Raw genomic sequence first — 14,225 nt, 5'->3', positions numbered from 1 at the left:
TTACAATTTATCCTCTTGTTAGCCCCTTACCTTTCCTCGTGGATTAAAGGCATTGGGCAGGGAGATTGTGGGAAGATAGCAGGAAAATGCTTTCATTTGTCATGTCCCGAAAACACTGTAATAATTAGTTTTCAATAACATGCATGAAGTGGGAGCTGTGTGGTTTTGTTACTATAAAGCTTCTAGGTTCAAAATAACTGTAATCAGAAAAATAACATTTCTGTCCTGGGTGGGTGCTGCAGGTCAAGGCCTTTATTGAACTCTCATGAACCTTTAGTCAACTGAGACAGCATAGAATTTCAGAGTCATTTTCATTTTGTTAACTATTTTTATTCTTGTTAGAGGGCGTCCAATAGCAAATGTGGTACTGATGATTAATAGCAGACATTAGAGACTAAGGGCCTGATGTAGATTTTGTCGGATGAGTTTCTCTCTCACAAAAGTGACGGACATCCCTTCCACCTTACTACAAGTGCCATAGGAAAGGATGCACGTGTAATAAGGGAACAGGCGATCCATCACATTTTCCAAACTCTAAATCAGGCGCTAAGTTTAAGATCAGTGACATAATATATTGTAGGGAACGACGTGTCTCCTTTTCTACTTTGAGCCATTTTTTTATTGTGATTTTGTTTGTTTCTTATTGATTACCTTCATATGAATCTGTGAACCATCATTTATGAGGGGGCTAGATGCGCTAAAATATCAGACACAGATTCAACCACGTTAAATTGCTTTATAAAGAAATGCCCCTTTAATCACCCTCAATAAAGTCAGTAGTATTGACCTACAATTCGAAACACCTGCTTATTTTCGAATGCTCATGTTAAGATTTGTTTGCATTTTATTTACTTTCTGTTCAAATTATATTGGTATGTGTAATAAGAAGCAATTTGTGATGGTTTGTTTGAGGTCACTCGCAGCGTAATGACTGAGGCAGTTAAAACTACTTTCTTGGGTCCTAACTTTAACTTCCATTATACCAAAGGTTTTCGTGTAAACATAAAAAGACCATTGAAAATGAATGGAGATAACTGTGTTGTGCATTTGTGTATAATTGTGCACCATAAGGTCCTAAGATTTGGTCCTTCCTTTATCTGGAGGAAATTGACGAAGTCAGATTTTACATGCGCTGTACATCGAGGGCAGATGCAATCTAAGACGAGTGTGATAATTTTCAATATATAGGCAACAACTCACATCAAAGTCACACCATACGTTTGTGAGTACTCTTTTGGCTCAGTACACCAGGTAACATAACTGTTAAGGTTTTTGGATGCACGTTATGGGAGTGCCACAAAACTAAAAGACAATTGTCCTTGGCGTTTGGGGTTCTGCAAAATGCATCTTAATTAAAACTGGGCCCAAACCCATATATTGCTCTAGCCGAGGTAAAGAGAAAAGGACGGATGAAACAGGTAAACGAGTTTGGTTTTTCTGGGCTCGTTCGTCATATAATCAATGTTTGCTCAATAAAGGAGGTTAAACAATGCACCAACAGATTTTGAATGGGTTCAAGAAATGAAAAGCTTGAGGTATCATGAAGATATATTTTATCAACATATGAGGAAACAGAAACAAACTTGAAAGACTTCCGGACTACACATGGACTGTGGGAACCAACTGAGTAGAAGCACAAATGGTTGAGCAGTGCAGTCTTCCACTGATGAAAATATGCAAAGTTGGTGCTACATGCAAAGTGGTTGGACATCTCTATATACTTGTTAAATTTGATTACCATTTTTAATTTCAATTTTATGTTATTAATGTTTGTCTTCAATTATTTTTGCATTTTTTATTTGCTGGATACACTCTGCCTTTCTTCTTCCTTCTAATTAATAAAAAATAAATAAACATATTTTTTCAGTGTCTTAATCATTTTAGAGCATTGATATTGGCCTTTAATTTGCGATTTCAGACTTAAATCTCTCAGGTTGAAGGTAATTCAAGAAGGAAGCATTTTTTTCATTTTGTAGCCATGCTGAAAGTAATAAAGGGGATACATGACTTTGCACAGTTTGTCAACATAACATTCATTGAATGTAATTCGACTAGTCATTCATCTGTTTTCAACTGTTCGCTATGCTATAGTCGGGAGGCCCATTCAATTTTCTGATTTAGTGCTAACCTGCTATTATTTGTTCAAGAACTGCTGAACTTTCTTTGAAGTACTCAAGATGTGCTGTACCTATCTTGAAATTGTTTGATAATTAAGTTGCTTTCCAACTTATGCATATCTTTGATGCTTCTTTGATTGTTATAATAGTATACTACAATTTATACTCGTAAAATGTATAAGTTAGCTTTCTTGCAGTACCACCTCCATACCCCATGGCTGCTCCCCAGTCTTCACTCAGCGAGAAAAGATAGAGGGAGAGTAGGTGAGGAAGTCTGGGTATATGAAATCAGCCCAGCAATATATACTAAATGTCCTTACCGTTAATTCAGAAGATACATTTTTACATACCTCGAACCCATTGGTGTAATTGATAAAAAATAAGGAGCATTTAGCTGTCTGTCGCAACTTTCGGGAACATGCACCTGTGCTCTCACCTCATTCTAAAAGGCACATTTAAAATAAGAAAACAAGATGGTTAATTAACTGCAGGTTTACTCGCCGAGACTCCATTATCTCTACAAGTCAGCATTTCTAAAAATGAGATGAAGCATTACATCCTACTTAGAAAGAAAATAAATGCACATCTTTCGTACAATATATTTAAAGAAAGTTTGCTTTAGTGCTTCCAGTGGCTATAATCACTTCTTTAAACGGGTCTTGTTCTCAAATCTCCGCTTTTAGCAGATAAAGCAGTAATCATTTGCTGGGAGGTGGGAGCCAACGCATTGCCTGTGCAGTTATTTTGAAAGTTATTGGAGAACATTTCTCTTTGTAGGTTTTCCAGCCAAATTTATTATTTTTCAATGGTGTAGGTAGTGGCACCATGCACATTCTGCAACATGTGCTTAATAAATCCCCTCCTTACCTTTACATTCACAGTTGCTCATAAGGTTTGTCTTTTGCTGTGGCAAGATCCTCAGTTTATATTTATATCTTGACCCCTACCTCTCCCTCAGTAGTTCCCACTACTTGATAAACTATTCGCATTTATCATTATTGCTTCCTTGGAGTCATTACTCTGCTCCCGCGGCACTTGTTAAGCTTGCCGACTATTTCTTTAACACCAGGTACGAAATACATAGGGAAGTGGTTCTGAGATGAGCAAGAGAGTTCAGTGGAATAACCCTTTTAGCAGAGGCATGAAAATAACAGCTTCAGCTGCTTTCCCATATGGGACCGTATCATGATGGGCTCAGCTGGTGCAGTGCAGAGCCGAGTGCCTGTTTTATGCACTTTGAGTGTGGAAAGTGAATTCATTTAACCCTATAATGGAATAAACAAGACTACAAGTCTCAGGCTTCAGAGGAAAAAACTGGACTGAAGCAGCCCATCATGCATGGACCTTCGACACTTTACGTGGTTGCCGGTATTTATCTGAGTTAGTGCTGTATTTTTAGACAGCACAGCTCAGAAATCGAAAGATACTGTATCCGTACTGTACTATCTCAAACTAACAACTACAAATATTGGGTTTAACAAATTCACTTTATGCCCTGCAGGTGCATAAAATAGGTGTTTGTCTCTGTGTTGTGCCAGCAAAGCCCATCATGATACTGCTCCATGGGCTTCCATATGAGAGACTCTGATTCAGTTGACCTCCACCTTCCCCGAAAACCCATACAATTCTGAAACAGGGATGGAGAACATTCAGTGCCAGGAGGCTGCCATTAAATACTGTAGAATGCAAAGTAAAGGACAATGAAGAACACAATATGGAGTTGATAAAGAGATAGCTTAAGTAGGAGGGATTGCACACTTCGGGGGGAATAGAGAATAAACTGTAAAACAGTTATTCCATTTAAAATAATATTACCATTTTTTAGTATCTTCAAAATTCATTGAAGTGTGACTATCTGAAGGTGAAATAATCAGTCAATAGAAAAACACAAACTGGTTGTAGCAGGGTAAATTATTTTTGCGTTGTTGTACCCGACATGACGATCATTTTGGGTGCAAAAACTGGTTTTTTTTTCTCAGGCATTCCATCACCCATGTGCCACCAAGGAAAGGCACACAGTGAATTAAATCCTGCCGACAACGAGACATTCCATGTCATTAGCCAAAGTATACTATCTGGCGTCAGAATTGGGAAGAACCTTGTGGTTTTCGCAGGCGAGTTTGTGCTTAGGTTACACTGTATACATTGTGTTGTACAAACCATCTCAAAGGTACTTAATGTAGTATAGTACAAGTTATTTGAGTACATTTTATAGCCTTGCATTAAGAAGAGAAAATGTTTGCACCATAGTTTAAGGCATCACCATGTGTGGTTCATTTTCAAGTAAAATTAGGTCATGTTCTAATGATAAGTGACTGTTTCTGTTTTATCTGAACATACAGTTTATGAGGCATTTTCATGCAATCCCATTTGAAATGCTAAAGGACAGCCTAGCTTTAGGGATACTGTTAGACCTGGCATCCTTGGCATAGTCTCCCCTGTCTTTTGTTGCCTCGGCTTCCTATGGTTTGACTGTGTGCTGGACTTTGTTTTTGCTAGTTTTGGTACTCTGGGCACTTCACCACTGCTGACCAGTGCTAAAGGGCAAGTGCTCCCTGTGTAAATTGTGTGTATAATTGGCCTTTCCATGATTGGCATATTTGATTTACCTGTAAGTCCCTAGTAAAGTGCACTACAGGTGCCGAGGGCCCCTAAATCAAATGCTACTAGTGGGCCTGTAGCACTGGTTGCGCCACCCACATGAGTAGCCCTGTAAACGTGGCTCAGACCTGGCACTGCAGTGTCTGTGTGTGCAGTTTTAAACTGCCAATTCGACCTGGCAAGTGTACCCACTTGCCAGGCCCAAACCTTCTCTTTTTTGTACATGTAAGGCACCCCTAAGGTAAGCCCTAGGTAGCCACATGGGCAGGGTGCAGTGTATGTTAAAGGCGGGACATGTACTGATGTGATTTACATGTTCTAACAGTGAAATCCTGCCAAATTCGTTTTTCACTGTTGCAAAGCCTTTCTGTCTCATAGGTTGACATGGCGGTTGCATTTAAGTATCTTTTAAGTGTAGTTTCCCTTTGTGAGCAGATAGAGATCTGGAGTTTGGGGTCTCTGAACTCATGATTTAAAAATACATCTTTTGGTAAAGTTGGTTTTTCCATTGTCAGTTTGAAAATGCCACTTTTAGAAAGTGGGCATTTTCTTGCATAAACCATACTGTGACTGTGCCTGCATGTGTATTCCCTTTCTGGGTCAGACTGACAGTTGGGCTGTTTGTGAATCTCCACTAGACTTGTGCACAACAGAGAATTTTCTTTGAAGTTTGCCTATTTCAAAGGCAGAAGGGGGTATAAGTAGTGGATCCAAAACCCCAGATTTCCATAATACTTCTGGAACCAAGAGGAACCTCTGCCAAGGAGAAGAGCTGAAGAGCTGGCGGAGGAGTACTGCCCCTTTGCCTGTGACTGTGCTTTGCTGGCTTGGCTTGCAGTTGCTGCTTCTGTTCAAAAGAGGACAAAGACTGGACTTTGTGGTATATTCCTGCTTGTGAAGTGTCTCCAAAGGCTTGGACTGAGCTTCCCTCCTGTTTTGAAGTCTCATAGCCATCAAAGACTTCCTCTGCCAACACCTGGACTCTCTGCTGAGACTTCTGCTCTGCCAAGTGGTTCCCTATCCAGTCACTGGGCTATTGAAAGGTGAAGCTGGTAGAACAAGAACTGAAATCTACACACAAAGAAGCCATGCAGGGCAAATTTTGTCGCACCACCTGCAACACAGCTGTAAAAACGATGCACCATCCACCTCGCGGCTGAAATGGACGCACCACCTGCATCACAACTGGTAAATCGACACATCACCTGCATCGCAGCTGGAGAAACGACACAAAACACACACTTGCGGATACTGAAAACAACGCAAACCGCATGAAGTGCCATTTTCTATCACTGTGCTTGCAGATTTCTCACGTATCATTGATGGGCATCAAAATCAACGTAGACCTGTACGGACCCGAGGTGCTCTTCTGGAAAATGATGCACAGCCTCACTTACGAGTGAGAAAACAACGCACTGTGACTTTTTCGACACATACTCGCCCGTGCAGCTTTATTTTTTTCCTGAACCAGGTACTTCGTGTAACAACAACGTTTCCATTGTTTACTATGGAGTAAGAATCTATTAGTTACAAATTCATAACTTTACTTGTGTATGTTGTATTTTTATAGTTTTGGTCTTGTTTTACTCTGATAGATATTGGCTCTTTTCCTAACCTGGTGTTGTGTCCTTTTGTAGGGTTTTCACTGTGTTACTGTGTGTGTTGGTACAAATACATTACACATTGCCTTTGAGATAAGCCTGACTGCTTGTGCCAGGTACCAAGAGGGTGAGCAGGGGTTATCTTGAGTGAGTATCTCCCTTGCCCTGACTAGAATGAGAGTTCCTGCTTGGACAGAGTGTAGACTGACTGCCAGCCAGATACCCCATTTCTAACACTGGTGATCAGCAGTTGGGATAGAACTTGTATTTGTACTTGACAGACAGTGATTAAGTGTACAATACTGTTTTCAGTGCAGACCATTATGTGACCACATACTACTTGTTTTTGTTTTTCCTCATTTTGGACTTTTTCTGCTTTAATGTTTGTGATTTTGAACTTCTCTCTGGAACTCTCTCAAGTACTTTTGGAACTTTGCATTCTTGAATACTCACCAACATGTCTCAAACTGGGGATGCACCAGCTGTGGTTACTAAGGCTGTTTTTGAGTTGGAGAAACTGGAGTAATACACAGTGGCTCAACTGAAACAGTTTTGTAAGGATCTTGCCAGCCCAATTAAGAGCTCCGCCAGGAAGGAGGAACTGGGAAAGGCATTGAGAGCCTGGGTGGCAGCCAAGGAGGCTGGAAGGTACACAGAGAAGGAGGACGAGGGTGAGGAGGTGCAGAGTAATCCAGGTGGTGTAGTGAGTGTATCTGTTCTGCCTGGGGGAGGGTCTCCAGGGCAGGTGGCAGTGTATCATCTAAGGGTCTGACTCCTGAGGAATTGCAGGACAGACAGGAAGAAAGGGTGCACCAATTTGAGCTAGAGAAGCTTAACATGGAGATGGAAGAGAGCAGGCTGGCCATTGAAGAGAAAAAGATGCTCTTGGCTCATGACCTCAGCGTAAGGGAGCTGGATCAGAGGAGCCAGTCTAGTAGAGATGGTGTCAGCAGTACCTCAGCGCAGCCAGAGAGGAGGGTACACATTCCTAAAGATCTGGTGAAGGATTACAAGAGGGAGGATGACATCTATCTGTTACTTAAGGGGTATGAGTCAACTCTCCACATGAACAAGGTTCTTCAAGCACATTGGGGGCAAGTCTGTGGAAGCACTTTAAGGTAGGGGGGCACTCTGACATCCTTAGGGGATCCTCAGGGTCTCACCTACTCTATCATGAAGAATGACTTACTCACCAGATATGGTCGTACTCCTGAGGAGTATAAGGAAACATTTAGGTCCTATAAGAAGAAGGAATCACAAACTTGGTTGGAGTGTGTAGGCTCTTTTTGCAGGTCACTGGATGGTTGGGTGAAGGGCAGTAAGGTGACAATCTATGAGGGGCTGTACAATTTGATGTCTTGGGAGCACTTGCATAGTCTTTGTTTTCCAGAGCTGCACCAGCACCTAATTGACAGCAGGCTAACTGACCCCAGGAAGTTTGCTCAGGAAGCAGCCCAGTGGGAATATCTAGGGTCCAAAGGAGGTATGGGGGAGACTCCACCAAGGGTGGGCAGGGTCCACATTAGAAGAAGTGGGGGAGTGGGTATGGGTAAACAGGGAGAGTTCTCCAAAGGCCCCAACCTAGTTCCCAGGATAAGGATTCCCAGCCCCCAGTTGAAAAGAAACCATGGGACTCTACTGGGAAACCTGCTGAGGTGAGTCCCGGAGAGTTCTCCAAAGGCCCCAACCTAGTTCCCAGGATAAGGATTCCCAGCCCCCAGTTGAAAAGAATCCATGCGACTCTACTGGGAAACCTGCTGAGGTGAGTCCCGGCAAGGGTTATGCATGTGACCAGGTGGGTCATGTGAGGGTGATCCCAAATGTCCCTAGTGGACATCAGCACCCACTGCTGCTCAGCCATAGAGTTTGGCCAGTGTAGTGCTTGGGGGAGTTGGTTCTAGGTGGGTGGGAGCCAGGTGGGATGACCCTTGTCTCACTAGGGGCCATGAGATGGTACAGAGGACCCTCATGCCTGAAAACACTTAGAAGTACAGGCAGTGGGTGACCATCAATGGACAGAGGGTGGAGGCTCCAAGAGACACAGGAGCCAGTGTGACTACTTTGAGAAGTCGCCTAGTGTCTGAGGAGTAGGTAGTTCCCCATGCACTTCACCAAGTAGTTGCAGTAGACAACTAAGAGTGCATGTGCAGAGTGGTGCAGGTTCCATTTGATTGGGGGGGGGGTGGTCTCAGGTGCCTTGAGAGTAGCTGTGAGTCAAACCATGCCTGTAGATTGTCTGCTTGGCAATGACCTGGAGGATTCCACTTGGAAGGAGGTGAAACACAGGTCTCACTTGGAGATGTTGGGTTTGGCTGGGTGGGTGGGTGTGTCCACCCGGTCAATATCAGCCAGTCAGGGTGATCAGGAGGCGCTGGAGCCTGAAAGAGTGGCCCAGCTGCCTGCCAGAAAGACGAAAGGCAGGGGCTGCGGGAATCCTGACCCAGAAGGTCCCACAGTCCGGGAAGAGGCTGAACATGAGAGGGATGCACCGGAGCCTACAGGGGAACAGGCGACTGAACTGGGGGAGGTGCCTGAGGTGACTCAGTGCCAGCAGGAAAGGGGACCCACCAGGTAAGCATTCTGGGAGGCACGGGAGGTATGCCCTACTCTGAAGGGTTTCCGGCAGCAGGCTGCAGACCAGGCGTCTGGCAAGGAGTTTGGCTCACACTTGATTTATTGGGAGGGTGGTCTCCTATATAGCGAGCCTAAGGTTGCGGAGCCTGGGCCGGCCTGTGTGCTGGTGGTACCCCAGTGCTTCAGAGTCTTCCTACTGGATTTGGCTCATGGTGTGCCGTTAGCTAGTCATTTTGGAGCAGGACAAGACCTTTGAGCAGCTTGTCACTCACTTTTAGATGCGCACTCTGGCAAGAGTGGAAGGAAATGTAAGACTCCCCTCCAACCTTTTCCTGTTGTCAGCACCCCCTTTGAAAGGGTTGGTATTGACATTGTGGGACCTCTGGATCCCAAAACAGCCATAGCCAACAGGTTTATCCTGGTCTTGGTGGACCATGCCAACCGGTACCCAGAAGCTATACCTCTGAGGTCAGTCACAGCCCCTTTGGTTGGACGTGCATTGATGGGGTTTTTACTGGCATGTGGTTCCCCCAGGAGGTGGTATCTGACAGGAGTACCAACTTCATATCCACATATATGAAGTATCTGTGGAAGGAGTGTGGAGTGATATGGAAGTTCACTACTCCTTACCATCCGAAGGAAATGGTCTGGTTGAGAGATTCAACCAAACCTTGAAAGGCATGATTATGGGGCTGTCAGAGACTTTGAGGTGTAAGTGGGACGTCCTCTTGCCATGCCTTTTGTTTGCTTACAGGGAGGTGCCACAAAAGGGACTTGGTTTTAGCCCCTTTGAATTGTTGTAGGAGCACGCTGTGAGAGGACTTCTGAGTTTGGTTGGGGTTGGGTTCCTTGGAGAAGGCCTCCAGAACACCCCACCCAGGATGTATTTAGCTACATACTAGGAAGCCCGCACAGAGGAACCTGGAAACAAGCCAGAAAGACATGAAATGCTGGTCTGACCAGAATGCCACTTTAGCTGGAAAGTGTAGGCGATGGCCCCAGTGGAGCCTCGGGCTCTCCGGGACAAGTGGACTGGGCCTTTTGAGGTGGTGGACCGGAAGAGTGATGTCACCTATCTGGTGAACTTGCAGACTCCCAGGAACACTTTGAAGGTCCTGCATGTGAACCGCCTCAAATCTCACTTTGAGAGGTCTGAAGTGACAATGCTCCTGGCAACAGATGATGGGGTGGAAGAACAGAGTGAGCCTCTTTCTGACCTCATGTCTGCTAAGGAGAAATATGGGTCTGTGGAGGGTGTGAACCTCTCCCCCTCAGTGACCCCGGAGCAACAAAGGGATTGTCGCCAGGTGTTGGGACAGTTTGCCTCATTATTTTTCTTGATCCCAGGGGTCACTCATTTGTGTCCACATGATGTGGACACTGGGGACAGTCCACCTGAAAAACACAAAATGTACAGATTGACTGACAAAGTCAGGACTAGCATTAAGGATGAGGTATCAAAAATGTTAGCCCTTAGGTTTATTGAATTCTCCAGTAGCCCTCGGGCCAGTGTGGTGGTCTTGGTCCCAAAAGCTGCTGCTCCAGGTTCTACTCCAGAACTCAGGTTCTGTGTTAATTACTGTGGATTCAACGCTGTCACGAAGACTGATGCGCACCCCATTCCCTGAGCTTATGAGATCATTGGTTGGTTAGGGGCTGCCAAAAATCTCCGCACATTTGATATAACATCTGGATATTGGCATATTGCTCTGACTGTGTGGGAGAAGGAGAGTTCTACATTATCTGCCCAGATGAGCACTACCAGTCCAGGTTGATGCCGTTTGGGATTAAAAATGCCTCTGCCACCGTTCAGAGGTTGGTTAACCAGGTTTTGACTGGATTGGAGGACTTCAATGCAGGCTATCTGGATGACATTGCTGTGTTCAGCTCCAGCTGGGAGGAACACTTGCAGCACCCCTGCAAAGAGTTGGAGGCTCTGCAGAAGGCAGGCGTGACTATTAATGTAAATAAATGCCAAATAGGGCAGGGCTCGGTGGTGTACTTTGGACACCAAGTGGGGAGCGGTCAGGTGGAATATAAATTCATTGTGACTGAAATTGAATATTTAGGTCATTTGGTTGCCACATCAGGTATCCAACCTTAAGCTGGTTGGTGGAAATCATCTAGAATCTGTGTTTGCCTCCAAATAAGGAGAAGCTGGTTACAATTCTTGGCATGGCTGAGTTTTATAATAAGTTTATGCTACAGTTTGCTGAGAAAACAGAATGCTTGCTGACAAAAGGCAGTTCGTTTTTTCTCCTGCCAGGTGTGTGAGATGGAATTTTAAAGTGTGAAATCCTCCTTAAATGAGGCTCCAAATTTGGGAAGTACAGGGAAAAATCTTATGTGATAACTGATGCCAATAATAAAGCTTAGTGCAATTTATTTGAAGACTTGCAAGCCATCTATTTGGAACGTAACATACCAATTTACAATAGTAAGCACCTTACCGTGTGGACTACAAGGCCCACTTAGGGGTGACGTAAAAATATTAATATTAAAAAGTAGACCGTTTTCCTGTCAAAATAGTTATTTTGACAGGGTTACCTCAAGTTGTAAAAGCTGCAGCAGTCAGGCTACAGAGGTAGGCCTCAAGACATGTTTTCTTTATGATTCCAGTGGAAGGCACAACATATGCTGCAGTTAATGGGTGACATTTAACATTTCCATGCCTGTGGTGCTTTTTCCTGCACCAACTACCATGACTTCAGTACAAAAATAAATATTCCAGTTGGGAATTATCCAATTTTACCATGCTTTAGGAATATAGGTAGATATGCTGTGACTTGAACAGTAGTGTCTCAATTTGCAGAGTTCATAAAGCAGCAATAATGATTTTATCATTTTTTTTTAAAGAATAATAAGGGTTAATAAATGTCCCTATTGTTTATCATAGAGAGAGATCCGCCTATGTGTGAAAAGTTACCAGTGATAAAATTTGCACTCATAAAGCCTCCTGCAAAAAAGTGTAGACTTACATCAGGGTACTGTTGTAGGTATAAAAGTGAGTACATTTACTCATGTAAATTTACCTATGTGAACAGGTCCTCAAATTTGAAAATTCTTCTGAAAGGCAACATTCTTCCTGTTGGCTTGGCCTAGAAAAAACACATGCAGACACACGCTGCATACTGGTGTCGCTGATACATAAAAGTACCAACCTATTTACAACATTGTTCCAGCCTCATTTGCAGCAAATATAGTTATCATATTTTGCCAAACAAAACCATGCTGGTCAGTTATACAATCTCAAATATAAGTGGTAATGTCAATTTGCCAGGTTAAAATGATAACTTATTTCTTCTCCTTCCTTCTATACTAAATCAGGATACAACTCATATACTGTAATGTTATTGTTTTTATGCGTGCAATTTGATTTATTTCTGTGTTTTGTCGTAGGTGTTAATGTTGACCTTGCAGAACGATCCTCCTACTTTGGAGACAGGAGTGGAAGACAAAGAAATGATGAGAAAGTATGGTAAATCGTTTAGGAAATTAATTTCACTGTGTCTTCAAAAAGATCCATCAAAGAGGTGAGCCATTTGTAGGCAATTATGTTTATTTAGAAAGTTTAAAGAAGGCAATTATTTTAACTATCTATCAGAATGAGACGTTGCTGTCTACATGCAAAATGGCTAAAATAATGTACCACTCTTTTAATGTGCATGTAATGAAATGTCAATAATGTTTTTGCAGAGTGTCTTTTTAAAATTTCTTAGCATTGATATTAATGAATCAAAACACAACATGCTAACACCGTGATATACTTTTTCCACAATCCAATCCCATTGCCCAGTCAAGGAATCGCCAGTACATTTCACAGGACAAAATGAAATCAAAGTACAAACATAAAGGTAGATAGCCTCAAACATGCTCTTCTAGTCTAACATCACAGGACCAGGCCCACCCATCTGTGAAGTAAAGCTGATTCAGCTACCATCCCCAAATTGTTGTATGTTTTAGTGGGCAGGCCCTAAATTACCCCTCAGATAAACCCAGCAAAGTATCTTGAGCCAGAGCAGGACACACACTTTCAGCACATTCCAAGTTTGCCCATCCATTACCCCTGTTATCAATGTCTTGTGGTCCAAGGAGTCTCTCTGGACTTCTTTGAATCCATGGACAACATTTTATGTAGAGGAATAGTTACCCCTCATAGAATATTGAGTGAACCCTGCATAAAATATTCTGGTGTAGCCATGTCTCCCTAGTAATCAACAGGTAGAGCCCAGGAGAAGTGCCTCATGCATAGGAGGACATTCAGTTCCCTCTTCTTAAAATATTGAAGGATCACCCTCTCTTAAATGTTTTATTGAGCCCATTTACATTCCAGGAAATGCTGTTAGCACCCAATAATTTCAGGTCCTGTGTCCTTGGATGTATTTAAAACATATTTCATAGTGAACAGTGTGGCAAAAGAAGAGAGGCCACACAAACAGCAACAACTCAACTTACCCCCAACTCCCCACACCTTACATTCCACAACAGGAAGCATCTGTCACCCAAACAGTCAACAAGATTAATATACCCTGGTTGTGAGAGCACAATGCCAACCCCCTTATTTAACTGCATGTAATCCTCAGTGGCATTGTCATCAAGAAAATAAGCCCCCCATCCCTTCCTACTGAACCAGTAGTCAGATGCAAGGGATCCAGATCCCTCTGAGCTGTGTTGCCCATGTAGATATGTCAAGTGGTATGGATACTTGGAGATTCATCTTTGTTATTGCCTGAGGATGTCACCTCCTCATCTGGGATTGTACTTCTCTTTCTAGATTTAGTGCTGCAATGTCTTCTGCGCCTGTGACCAGGGGCCGACTTCTTACCATCTCAGGTGATGCGTCATATCCTGGGACTCCCTTACTAACAGTTGACAATTTACATTCCTCCACCTGTTCCCAGGCACTGGAAAAAGAAGGACTTCCCAACATGCATGCCTTTCAATTTAGCTGGAAGCAGTATTTAAGTTGCATGGCCCTTAGTTTCTGCTTAAATCCAACAAAGGAGTTGCACAGCTGTTGCATGAGAGCCGTGTACTCTGGAAAAATTGACGCTTTGGGATTGGTGTATTGAAGCTGTAGGATCTATAGGATCTGATGTGGCAATCTCAGTATAACATTCTTGTCGAGATAATTCAGTATTAGCACATTTGCTGGTCCGGGGAACCCCTAAGCATGATCTTAGAGGCCATCTAATGTGGACTCTATCCAGGACAAAGCAAGAGGAAAGATCATTCTCTGGGATCCACAATCTAAACCACTCAAGGAAGAATTGTTCCAGCTTAGTGCCTTCTGCAGTTGTTATGCTAGGAGTGGCTCTCTGCATAATCAGCT

At 43.2% G+C, this 14,225-nt stretch overlaps 1 protein-coding gene across 1 annotated transcript in view; it reads left to right on the top strand.

The window, feature by feature from the left end:
• The window catches only part of STK39 (serine/threonine kinase 39), a 1,706,935-nt gene that overhangs the window by 678,112 nt on the left and 1,014,598 nt on the right, over positions 1-14,225 (top strand). The window contains exon 8 of the mRNA XM_069225277.1: positions 12,293-12,426. Within this exon, the coding sequence (XP_069081378.1) occupies positions 12,293-12,426 (134 nt within the window). The remainder of the gene's footprint in view (positions 1-12,292; positions 12,427-14,225) is intronic.

Source organism: Pleurodeles waltl, chromosome 3_1 (assembly GCF_031143425.1).
Source record: "Pleurodeles waltl isolate 20211129_DDA chromosome 3_1, aPleWal1.hap1.20221129, whole genome shotgun sequence".
NCBI lineage: Eukaryota > Metazoa > Chordata > Amphibia > Caudata > Salamandridae > Pleurodeles > Pleurodeles waltl.
This window is presented reverse-complemented; position numbering and strand designations above follow the sequence as displayed.